At 37.6% G+C, this 12,628-nt stretch overlaps 2 protein-coding genes across 2 annotated transcripts; one reads left to right on the top strand and one right to left on the bottom strand.

Annotated features, from left to right (window-relative positions):
- The first annotated feature begins 1,103 nt into the window (after nt 1-1,103).
- vps26b (VPS26, retromer complex component B) lies at nt 1,104-7,696 on the top strand. Its single transcript, XM_084717893.1, has 6 exons — nt 1,104-1,804; nt 3,379-3,535; nt 3,719-3,883; nt 4,544-4,719; nt 4,819-4,961; nt 6,563-7,696. The coding sequence occupies exons 1-6, from the start codon at nt 1,582-1,584 to the stop codon at nt 6,698-6,700; spliced, it is 1,002 nt and encodes a 333-aa protein (XP_084574019.1). The 5' UTR covers nt 1,104-1,581; the 3' UTR covers nt 6,701-7,696.
- Nucleotides 7,697-10,208: 2,512 nt separating this feature from the next.
- Nucleotides 10,209-11,834, bottom strand: thyn1 (thymocyte nuclear protein 1). The gene is made up of 5 exons (XM_084716589.1): nt 11,679-11,834; nt 11,522-11,590; nt 11,268-11,360; nt 10,714-10,809; nt 10,209-10,633 (listed from the first exon to the last, which is right to left on the bottom strand). The coding sequence occupies exons 1-5, from the start codon at nt 11,724-11,726 to the stop codon at nt 10,349-10,351; spliced, it is 591 nt and encodes a 196-aa protein (XP_084572715.1). The 5' UTR covers nt 11,727-11,834; the 3' UTR covers nt 10,209-10,348.
- Nucleotides 11,835-12,628: the final 794 nt, after the last annotated feature.

Here is a 12,628-nt window from a genome sequence, read left to right as displayed (position 1 = left end):
GAAAATTAAAATATATATATAAATATTAAAATATTAAATATAATTAATATATATAATTTGTTGTTTTTCCCAGGAAGCTCCATACTCCATAAATTGCATAGCCTCATTCTTTATCATGAATAAACGTCATACACAGATCTGTAAGTTTTCTCTGATTGGCTGAAGTTACCCAAGTTGCCAGATTGTCTATGACACATAATTCACACACATAATTTACTGTCACTGCAACCTGGCACCCCACAACCTGGTTCAAAGAGTGTGCACTGCTCACCTGGCAGATGGACTAGGTAACTTAATGTCAGGGCAGGATGGGGTTTCACCTAAACAAAACACAAAAAAACAAACAAACAAACAAACAAACAAAAAAAAAAATCTAAATTCACGTTTAGATTTTAGTAGAGGTGTGGGACTGAACAGATTCCATTTGTATACTCCTCATATGCCAAACAAACAAAAAAACTATTATTTTGAAATCCTTATGTTGGTAGTTATGGAAACAGCTGTTGTCCATGAGTTCAACTTATATTCATAGATTTTGGATTTTGAATGAAGAAGAAGGAGCAGATGTCTTTTCAAAGATTTAACAAGATAATTAGATCAGTCAATTAATAACTGATTCATAAATTATTAATGGATTATCAAATTACTCGCCAACTATTTTAATGATGAAATAATAGGTTTGAGTAATTTTTTTAAAGACAAAAAGTCAAAATTCTCTGATTCCAGCTCCTTAAATGAGAGTATTTTCTGGTTTCTTCACTACTCTCAGGCAGTAAACTGAATCGTTGTGTTGTGGACAAAACAAGATATTTGAGGACGTCATCTTAAGCTCTGGGAAACACCGATTGACATATTAATTAATCAAGAAAATAATCAACTATGAAAATAATCGGTAATTGCAGCCATAAAGATAATTAAACTTTCATATCAGACACAAATAAGTATTCAAAGTGGAACCATGTACATGTTACAGTAGCATATTTGAGTAAATTTTTCACCATTGATCTCTGACTTACTTTCAAATTCAATATAAAAAGCTCTCACTTCCGTTTTGGACATTCCTCCTCTGTGTTTTATTTTGAAAGTCTTCACCCGGAAGCAGTTTAGCCGTTACTGCTGGCGTACATCCTGATCGTTTGACAACACATTCACCGTCTTTTCTTGCAGAAAACAAACATGTAACATATATTCGCACTGTCAGGATTGTGTCCGTTACGACGCAGACTAGTTTTAGGACAGTGTAGACTGTTTATTGGAGACATTTAAGCTCAACAGAAGAAAAAAAGAAACGGCTAATTTGCTGATGGACGTATTATCGTGCGTTTTCGTTGTGCCATCGTATCGTTATTTTGCTTCGTCGCTGGAAATGAATATGGACATGTAGCTAATGTGGACTTTTTTGTAAGATATCGTCGACATTTTTCATGTTTGATAGTGTGCTGTCGGCGGGCTCCGAGAGGGAAGTGAGGTCGTACACCCTGCAGGCCTGAACTGTGTGTTTGTTTTCTAGTTTGAAACATTAGCAGGGTTTTATGCTAACAGCTCAGAGTTTAAGATAAGAAGTGACACAGCAGCAGCACCATGAGTTTCTTCAGCTTTGGACAAAGTGCAGAAATAGATGTGGTCCTGAATGACGCTGAGACGAGGAAGAAGGCTGAACACAAGACTGAAGACGGAAAGAAAGATAAATACTTTCTCTTCTATGATGGAGAAACTGTCAGTGGGAAGGTGAATGTGACACTGAAGAACCCCGGGAAGAGACTGGAGCACCAGGGCATCAAGATCGAGTTTGTCGGACAGATAGGTTGGTACAAGATATAATAACATGAACATTTTTACACATGTTCACCTGTTACATCATATAATACATGCATTCAGTCCAGCTTCTGTTGAACCCCCCCCATTTTTTTTAATTGACCCTATATCATGAAAAATAAAAATCCTTCAAAAAGCCATTCTTACTAGGGACTGTACACAAATGATTGGGATGGTGAGTAGGACTGAAGAAGATATCTCTTATCACATTTAAATGTTAATAATAAATGAATTGTTAAGAAGTTAAATAGTGTTTTATTAATTTTAGACAGAGGATGTGCAATATTAATAACACTGGAGTATTACCAAGGGCTAAGCATCTGATTTTTTCAAAAAATATACAGCAAATAATGTTTGAACAACCAAGAAAGACAGTTATCATATTTCGTATCTTCAGAATTATTAAAGCCCTCGCCTAACCATCTAGGTGAAAAACAAACAATATTAGGGCTGTAACTGACAATTATTTGTATTATTAATAGGGGTGGAAATCACAAGTTTCATCCTTATAAAATATTACATTTATCTTTTGGACAACAGTACGGTATTTGCTGATTCTGTGTTCTATGTCCATTTAATACATTCAGTTAAATTCATGTCAACTCACAAAAAACAACTAAATTATCAGCAATTTTATGTCTGAACTCCTCCAGAAATTTGTGACACAGACATGCAGTGGGAATTTCAAAATAAAGCAGAATATTAAAGATTACAATAGAGAATGATATTTTCACTTTATATCAATCATATTAGAGCACTGAACATTGAATCAATATATTGATCCAGATTGAGGCATTGTTAGACCCCTAATTATTGAGTAATATGCCAATTACTTCCACAACTAATCATTTAATTTCATTTTAGTTCATATTTAAGAAAACATTTTTGTTGTTAAAAAAAAATGACTGAAATGATTTACAAAATAAGACAAATAATTTTCTTTCAGTTTGTTAATTGTTTCAATTCTGTTCAGTATGCTACACAATAAGAAAGACAAACTAGTTTCTGAAGATGCCAGAAGTGACATACTGTCTCTTTGCTCTTTTTGTAAAACACAATCACAGTATATAAAACATGGTATTTTGTATGATGATATAAGATATTGGAAAGTAACATCAATATACAAGGGGAAATTCAGTTTAAAACCCTATGTGTTAATGCAATAATAATTTTCACATAAACGTTAGTTGTGCAAATAAAAGTGGTATTAATTAGCAATTGACGTAATTATGGTAAACATAACATATGATGTGTCTGTTTACTAAATATTTTCAAAACAAGAGCTCTCACTTTGTATCACATAGTTACATTTTTAACTTTGTTTTACTTAACTATAGTTTTTATAGTAAATACTATACTTTTTGTTAACATGTACAACAGAATGAGGGCAGGTGCTGCTGTAGCATGGTGACAAATAATGTTCTCTGCTAAGAGATAAGACACTATCTTACGCTTTCAAATACCCTCCCTTGAGCCAGATGTAAAAACACATAACCCTATCATTAAAACCTTAAAGTGGCTGTCTCTTATTGTGCTTTTGGTGATAACATCTTTCTTTTGTAGAGTTGTATTATGACAGAGGAAACCATCATGAGTTTGTTTCCCTGGTGAAAGATCTCGCAAGACCGGGTGAAATAACTCAGTCTCAGACCTTCGACTTTGAGTTCACTCATGTTGAGAAACCTTACGAGTCCTACACAGGCCAGAATGTCAAGCTAAGGTAAGTTTGATCATTCACTCTGCTTTACAGGCTGTGAAACGAGTGACTGCAAGTGTCACTCTTTAACCTGCTTGTCATGTGGTTACATGTTGCCTACATTTATCTCGCAGAATATGTTTCATGGCTTACATGTGATAATGTGGAAACAGTACAGTGTTCAGCCTCTGTTTGTTTTATTTTCAGATATTTTCTTCGTGCCACGGTGATCAGAAGACTAAATGACATCAGTAAAGAGATGGACATTGTGGTCCACACATTGAGCACCTATCCTGAACTCAACTCCTCCATTAAAATGGAAGTTGGAATTGAGGATTGTCTCCACATTGAGTTTGAGTACAACAAATCTAAGTAAGACTTGTTGTTCTCCAACAACCCATTATTTCTCATTATTGATTAATCTGTAGATGGTTTTACTATCATCATACTATTGTTTAGTATGCCAGAAAAATATTTCATTTGTCCCAATATATATATGTCAAATGCAGAATGGCTTACTGCATCTGGTCGCATGTTGCAGTATGCGAGCCACCATGCTTTTCTGGCTATTCTGATTCTTTGTGCAGTGGATGATTTGTCAAATCGACTGAGCAGGGGAGAAAGCAGAGAGATGACAGCTCATTAGCTGTGTTTGAATTCAAACACATAATTATTAATTTATTCATTTTTTGGCGGGTCTTTACGCCTTTATTCGGTAGGACGGCTGAAATTAGGACAGGAAATAGGTAGGGGGTGACATGCAGCAGTTATATGAGGAAGTTGTAAGTCTGAATTGTAAGCATACTGCATGCAACAAGGGCAGCTGTACTGCATATTTAAAGTAACAAGAAAAAAGTATGAGATTTGACATGCAGATATAAGTTCCTCTCACTGTGTCACAGATAAGATGATGTCTCCAGTAGCATCCATAGAAACAAATGTGTCTGTTTGTGCTCAGTTGCTTAAGTACTTGTTATCTATAGTCCTCATTCAATTCATTTGTGTCTTTTGTCTGAATTCGTCCTCTGACAGGTACCATCTGAAAGATGTCATTGTGGGGAAAATCTACTTCCTGCTGGTGAGGATCAAGATTAAGCACATGGAGATCGACATCATCAAACGTGAAACAACGGGCACTGGCCCAAGTGTATACCACGAAAACGACACTATCGCCAAGTATGAGATCATGGACGGAGCTCCGGTCAGAGGTAAAAACAACACCTCATACTTGCAGCTGTTTTAATTATGAAGCATCTGCTCGTTCAGTCAAGATCAATAATCTTGTCACAATGTATTTCATATTCCAGGAGAGTCCATTCCCATCCGGTTATTTCTGGCTGGTTACGATCTGACTCCCACCATGCGAGACATCAACAAGAAGTTCTCTGTGCGCTACTACCTGAACCTGGTGCTGATCGACGAGGAGGAGAGACGCTACTTCAAACAGCAGGTAGGCTGATATTTTAGAGAGTAAACAATTATGGTAATTAGTATGAAGTACATAAGACATGCATTTAGCATGTAATATTAAACTGGGACAAAGCAGCTGTTTCCTTTAGATATTTTAGTAGCACATTTTGACATTTGACTGCAGGAAAAGCACAGGTATAACTGATAACATTTATAAGGAGTAATACAGTGAGCTAGTTGCAGGGTCCTGCTGTTGTCCATGCTGGATTACTGGGAGACTGGAATACGTGATGAAACTGAGCCATTGTTAATTTTATTAGTAACAGATGTGCTTTTCCTGCTATGGTGAGTTACATCAGGCAAACATGACCGCTGTGGACGAGCTCTGTTGACAGTCATAAAGGTTGTGATTCAAAAAAATAAAAAAATCACTCTGGAAAAGCTAAACATCTGCAGCCTGTTTGTATGAATTTGCAAGAAACATGTAAATCTTTTCCTTATTGATCTAATTTGGTTTTTAATGGATATAATCATCTGTGCCACTCTTGGGATGTATTGCATTTTGCTATAAATAAAAGCTTTGTTTTATTTATTTACATAGAAAATCACAAAATTAATAAAATGCCTCACAAAATAAATTATTAGATTATTTTAGATATGCAAATGTTTTCCTGGACTGACCGCATGAAAGATTACAGTTCTCCACTCTACTTGTGACAGCATGCATGAGTTTCTTGGAAATGAGAGCCTTTTGCTCACTTGATAAAAATCTGTTATAAACACATGACTAATATGCTTTTTTTAAAAAAGTCACTGACCAGAGCAACTTCAGTATTACCAGCATGTTTTTTTTTTTTTAGCTTTAATAGATACAGAGTTAATATAAGGTGACATTAACTGTGTTTCCACTGCAGTAACTCTTCCCAGGGACTAGGAACCTTTTGGTACGTTTCCACTGCAGAGACCAGAGACTTAAATTAAGAACCAGGGGCATTATTTTACCCCCCAAAAAGTCCCTGCATGGGGGATAGTACTTTTTAAAGTACAGGAACTTTGGTGATGAGGCTTGCGGTGATGTGTGTTTCTGATTGGTTGAGTACTTAAAATTTTATTTTCACATTTTTGAAAATCTGGAGCCTCAAAATTGCATGCAACGTGAATTCAGCTACGTGTTTTTCCTGTTTGGTGGATGTATCAGATGTTTTCTGATCAGCAGCGACATGTAAACGCTGCTGTATTATAAAGGCAGTTTCCTTGAGTACACAGCAGAGTGTTCAAAGCACCTTTTTTTAAATAAACATTTTGCTATGTGTTGTCAGGGCTGAAAGATGCCCAGTTTGTTTTTCGTATGTTGTTCTTTGACATGTCAACATGGAGTTACAGAGGAAAGTTTATGACTGATGGATGAACGACCGAGTCCAGGAGTTACTGAGCTTGCTGAGGACAAAATCTGTCACTTGGTGTGGTATTTGTTTGTTGTTGTTGATTGTGAGATTGTAAGATGGAAACGCAGACAACAACAGGCTAAAGGAACCTTTCACCTCCTTGAAATATAGTTTCTAGTATTTAAAGTTCTGGGTGTTTTGGGTTGAAACGTGGCTTTTAACACCCCTTCTTTTCTCCACCCCTTCCTGACTGCAGGAAATCACACTGTGGAGGAAAGGCGACGTGGTGCGGAAGAGCATGTCCCATCAGGCTGCCATCGCCTCTCAGAGGTTTGAGGGCTCTGCCGCCTCAGAGAGCGCACTGGAGCAGGCTGCGAAGGAGGAGAGCGGGTAGAGCCGCCCACAGCCCCTCCAGTCTCCTCTTTCAAGACTCATCAGCTTGTCTGTCTGCGTCGTCTGAGGTGCCTGTCAACCGTACAACATCTGGTGAAGCAGCTGTTTTTATGTGTAGCCGCTGCTGTGAGGAAGAAGGGAGACTGACATACAGTTAAACAGTATGTGAACAATGAAACAGTTTGCATGAGGCATTCAAAGTGGCTTCAGGCTGCTGGTCTTGTCCTTCTTCATTAATGCATTTTTTTTTTTCCTTTACGGGAATCAAACTAATCACCTGTCGCCATGTCCCCTGTGTAAAATCTTTCATGTGAAATCCCTGAATTTTCAAGCCTTCTGTTGGTTACATTCTAATGCTTTTTCTGGATAAATTCATTTCTAATCTCTTCATTAACGCTACCGAATTGTCAACGAAATGTATCTCCAACATTCCACCTTAAATGAACGCATTCCTAACACTGTTATACGGTCAAGAGATAACTTTGCACTGCTATATCTTGCTGAACACATTCTTCTCTTTGTGTTTCTGTGTTTGCACAAAAAATAGTGGAAACTGGAATCTTTTTTTCCTGTTATTGAGTGAGAGGGCTTAAGTATTATCCCACACATTGTGTTTTTTTTTATTATCTGTAAATAAGACCAGCTAAAACCTTTAATCCTGTTCCCTGGTCCAGCTTTGTGTACATTGATTATACAGGACACGGTGCCACAAAATGACCTTTCATGTTCATATGCTTTACCTCAGCATTCCAGTATTGTTAGGAAAGGGTGTTGTATTAAGGTCTGATAGTATGAAGTCTTCTGTATCCTCTTTATTAGAGACTTGAAATTTGTGCCTACGTGTATCAAGCAAATTAAATCCTCCTGCCTCTAACATAATTTTAGTCTTCTAACCAGAGAAAAGTTACATTAGAACTATCTATCTTTTGCAAAATGCTAATCAATACTTCCTTGTCCCCAAACGTCAAATAAATTGATGCCAAATGGAAAAAAGAAACTCTGACTTTGGTTGTGTTGTAGAAATTAGGTGAAGTGTTTGTAACAGATGTGATAAAACTGAAAAAAAAAAAAAAAAGATTAAAATGACTAAATAGTACTAACACTGCTACATAAAGTACAACACAACCCACGCTGTGTTGTCATTGAGAGCCATTTAACATGACAGGACAGCTTGGAAACATGGAACCAGCCCACTTCCAATTCAAGCTGTTTTGAACTGGTCGGAGCATTTCCACCAAAAATCTGGAACCTCAAATGTTTGTTCTGAGCTTGAACCAAAAAAAATATTAAGTTTTCCTTGGGAGCTACTACTGGTTTTGCATTCTACAACACAGTTAAAGACATTCTTGATTTCAGTGGTTCCACTCAAAACTGGTGAAAATGGGCTGGTTCACTAGATAGCGCCAAGGATCTTTAACAAAACCAGTTTGTGAAGCTGAGCCAATTTGTGGGAAAAAAGGGCAGAGTCACAAAATTGAAAAGCAATTCGTTCCTGAATCTCTCATTAATAATTGGCTTGTGGTAAAAAATTCAATGGTTCTGAGGTGTGAATATATGTGCTTTTCTTATTTCTCTATGATTTCAAGTTGAATATCTTTAGGTTTTGGATTGTTTGATGACAACTTAGTCTTCACTTATTTGACCATTTTCTGACATGTTCACAGACCAAATAAACTGTTAAATCAAGAAAATAATCATCTAATTAATCAAATCGTTAGGTGGTGTCATACTACAGTGTGTGTAATGTTACAAGGAATACAGACAGTCAAGCTGCCAGCATATCTTAAAATGCATTTGCAAAAAAGAACAGCAGTCCTAAATTCAAAGAAAGATCAAACAGAGTTAATGTTTAACAGCTTCTCGCAGCTTTGAAAACTGACAAAGCAAAATTTGTACAAGCAAAGTAGGGGTTTCTGGCACAACGTCACCTACTTCCAAGGTGCATGAAGGGAAACAAGCTAAAGAGGTAAAATTCCAGCAAATCTTTTTGTATATAGAACAACTTTATTGTTCAGCTTGTGGACTTCAACTGAGTCATTACGAAACACTTTGCAGACAACCTTTATATAGAAACGGTATGAAGCGTGGCGTGTGAAGTTTCCTGCCTACTCTATTTAAAGCAAATGTGTTTCATGATGACTCACATTAAGGCCCCAAACCTAAACGCACTGGTCTAATTAAGTTTGTCTATATATTACAAGTGCTGCTAGTTTTACCTTTTTAACAAAAAATATGTAAAGTTAGCGTTTATGTCAGGCTATTAATAATTTAAAATATTAAATTTAAAAAGTTATTTGGATTTAAACATGACATCTTTCATAGTATACACCAGATGTCCCCAAACGCAGAGCTGTGAACCGGTACAGGGCTGCAGGAAATCAAAACCCAGCAGAAAAGCTGAATAATAATGATGTACTTTCATGGTTGTATTGCACGTTTTCTCATCGCCTCCTGTCTTGCAACTATCAATATCCTGAATTTATTTAAGATTGGTCATCATAGTGTGAGGTAACCGGTCTGCCAGCAGGTGATCTGTTGATTTTTAACAGCAGGGGTTTGGCCATTAACAAACTGACTCAAACTCACTCATCGATCACTCGTTTCCTCACTTTTAAATCCCCACAAGATGAAACTGACTGTAGGGTGAGACTGAGGAAAAAAGTCGTAATTATAAACTTCAACTTCAGCACCACAGACAGTTCCCTGCATTTACCAACACTCAACAGAGCCATGGTCGGGGTCATAGATTCTAACTTGCACAGACCTCAGTCAGATAAAGGACCAGTGAATGAGGCGAACTAGACCAACTTATTTAACTAAAAAAACCCTTTTACTAACAAGGGGGACAACATCTCCCCTCAGATTGCCTGCTGTGGTCTGTAGGCATCATCAGCACCTTTCATGATCAGCGGTACATGAAATCTGTACGAGGTCCTGAGTGTTACTACAATTAACCACAACGAATACAGCCTGCAACAAAAATGTCAGTATAAACACGGCCATGAAAAAATTCTGAGGAGCCCCTTTTTTTTTTTTCAGCATCATAATTTGGCGGTCATTAATTCTGATGAGGCCACATACACGGTGCTGAACAACTGTAAGAGTTCTGCTTGATGTCAAACACCTTTTATCTTCCCACTCACCTCATCGTCGTCACTGGACTGCAGTGGACCTCATTGTGGAAATTTATGGAGTGCAAAATGTGAAGTAAATTGGTATCTGGCGAAATTTGCATTCAATGGCTGTCTGGCCTTGTGAAGAATGGTGTCTTATGCTGCTATACATAAATTACACTCTAAATAAAGCCAATAAAATAAGGCCTAAAGCTGTTCTGAGGTCAAACAGTAGCCTTTATCAACATTACAGTCTCATATGAGTTACACTTTATATACTGCTGCTGTTTTGTATCCAGACTCTGCAGTTTCAAGGTTTTGTATGCAGAGGCTGAAGTTGTCCACAGCTCGCTCTGTATCATTCAGAGATGCAGGTTAAAAACTAGACGTGAACAATAATTTTACAAAAACATATTTAATAAGATTTATGAACAAGATAATGACACACTACAGTGCTGGAAAGTAAGTTGTTGCTTCATGATATTATAAAGCATCAGTTGGTCCAGATGTTCACAAAGGGTCCTTGTCCTCCAGACTCAGGACAAATTCAAACTCTTCTGCAAAGACAAAACAGCACAACTAGCTAAATACTGAAATAAGACACAAATATACACAGTAGAATAATCAGTAACATGCTCTTCTGGATAAACAAACAACACTTTGGACTTACCAGTAGTCAGGGGTTGCACAGAGAGTCTGGCTCTTGTAAAAAGTGCCATGTCCTTTAAAGGTCCTCCTTTGGCGCGATGCTGCAGGTGGTATTTCTTCAGCTCAGACAGAGAAATAAAACGCTTCATCATTCTTTGATACTGGACGTCAACCTGAGAGAGAAGAAAACAAGTTCAGCCTTCATGCTTGATTATCATCAGTGACTGTACTCTTTAATTCTGAATTATTTTACCATGCTCCACTTGGGGTTGTCTGGTTTACTGCTGGCGTCATAATGGACGTCTTTCTTATCAAACTGAGTGTGGTCCACATACGCCTCCTTCACAATCTAGAATAAAGACATACAGCTGAATATCTGGCCGGTACGGAAGCCCTGAGAGTCCAACCTGTCAAAACAGTTTGTTGTTGTAATACTCATGTCGGCCACAAGAGGCCGTGTACAGTTTCGTTTATGTATCGTTTTATAACACAAGATTGTATAACAAAATGCTAGTCGTCATCCCTTTAGGCTGCTCCCAAAACGAAATATTTAGAAATAAATAAATAAATAAGTCATAAAAATGATCTACTGAAACAGATTATACAAATCTCGCCAGAGTCTCACAAGCCCGGCAAATCTCAGGTTCCCTTCTCAAGACGACCATAGTGATGCATTTCAGCCCCTGGTGGCCAAAATGAATATTACCCTAAGAATTTTGTCACTCGCCTCTCAGAGCTTCCATAGCCCTCATTTAGGCTTTGTTTAAATCATGATAATATCATCAGCAGTGAAAGAGAGTGGCTTACTTTAATGAGTCCTGCTATCCCCGGTTCCTTGCAGTTGCTGTGGTAAAAGAAAGCCGACTGTCCAACTTTCATCTGTCTCATAAAATTGCGCGCCTGCAGATGATAGATAATTTAGAGGAACATCCCCACAGAGAGAAGAATCTGCACACGGATGTTGAGAGTAGCAGGACAACAATCATTTTCAGAGTGGTATTACAGAAGCTTGTGCTTTATTTTAGGCATCTTCATGACAACAGTCAGTTCTGTGGTTCTACCTGATAGTTGCGGACTCCGTCCCAGCAGCTAGTCTGATCAGGCAAAGCCTTCAGATCCTTGATCCCGAACTGCAGAAAGAACCCAGATGCATCAGACGAGTGCAAGACACTCACAAGAACATCAGACTGTACTGAGGAGGCCGTCACTGCTCTGTACCTTCACATCGATCCCATTCTCAAAGCGGCTCTCGGGCTCAGACTTCATCAGCCAGTGACAATACTGTGGACGATCAGCTGAGTCTGGGCTCCCCTTGGTTTTCTCAGTCCTTTTCCTTTTAGTGCCAGCTGGTTCTTTTCCAGAAGAGACTGCATCACCATCATCATCTCTGCCTGTGGAGGCAAAATAATTGTTACTCATTATAAGATAACACACCAGACAAGAAGCTTCACTCTGTGATTTCATTTGTTTACCTGACTTTGCTGCTATTTTACTGTCTCTGGCCTTTTTCTTTGGTGGCATCTCTCACAGTCTGTAAAGAAGCACGTTTAAAACATTATGTATTATCTATAAGGGGCTTGGTAATATAATGATATATAACCTTGAAATGACTGTCTACCTTCAGAGATTTTTTAATATTATTCCCACTGTTCATAGCTGTCCCTTTAACATCTCTAAGTATTGTGAGCAATGTTGCAAATCAATGAGAAATTGCAGCGTCTGGCTCGTGTCCAACAAAAAAACAACAACATAAAGTTGACACAGCATAGCGGTAATATGTAAATGTCAGGGCATAAAATCATCATCATCATCTGTTGATCCTTAAAATCAAAACTTGACAGATTTATAATGGCATAACTGTTAGTGCTGAAAGAAAATGTTTAAATGGAACAATCAAATCAAATCAAATCAAATCATGACTTTGAAAACAAGAGAGGGGCAAAATGGATTTGTGGATTTGGAGAATCGTGACACAATGACATTTACTACTTGGGCTGCATCTGCATTTATAATCTGCTGTCACAGTGCAAGCAAAAGAAAAATTTCAAAGATCATGTCTTTAAATGTTTTGTCCAACTAACAGAACCCAATGATATTCAGTTTACAATCATAGAAGACAAAGGAAACAGCAAACATTGAAGACAATTAATCGATTATCAAAATAGTTT

Source organism: Lutjanus erythropterus, chromosome 4 (assembly GCF_056507025.1).
Source record: "Lutjanus erythropterus isolate fLutEry1 chromosome 4, fLutEry1.hap2, whole genome shotgun sequence".
NCBI lineage: Eukaryota > Metazoa > Chordata > Actinopteri > Lutjaniformes > Lutjanidae > Lutjanus > Lutjanus erythropterus.
The sequence above is the reverse complement of the archived record's forward strand: the minus strand, read 5'-3'. Positions and strand labels throughout refer to the sequence as shown.

Bases quoted from the DNA above. Each gene is read 5' to 3' on its own strand.
- thyn1 (XM_084716589.1), bottom strand. From the start codon at position 11,726: ATGAAGTCTGAGCCCGAGAGCCGCTTTGAGAATGGGATCGATGTGAAG. The intron at 11,591-11,678 runs GTACAGAGCAGT...TTCTTTCTGCAG, and splicing joins AGAATGGGATCGATGTGAAG to TTCGGGATCAAGGATCTGAA. The intron at 10,810-11,267 runs GTAAGCCACTCT...TCTTTATTCTAG, and splicing joins GGATAGCAGGACTCATTAAA to ATTGTGAAGGAGGCGTATGT.
- vps26b (XM_084717893.1), top strand. From the start codon at position 1,582: ATGAGTTTCTTCAGCTTTGGACAAAGTGCAGAAATAGATGTGGTCCTG. The intron at 1,805-3,378 runs GTTGGTACAAGA...TTTCTTTTGTAG, and splicing joins CGAGTTTGTCGGACAGATAG to AGTTGTATTATGACAGAGGA. The intron at 3,536-3,718 runs GTAAGTTTGATC...TTTTATTTTCAG, and splicing joins GGCCAGAATGTCAAGCTAAG to ATATTTTCTTCGTGCCACGG.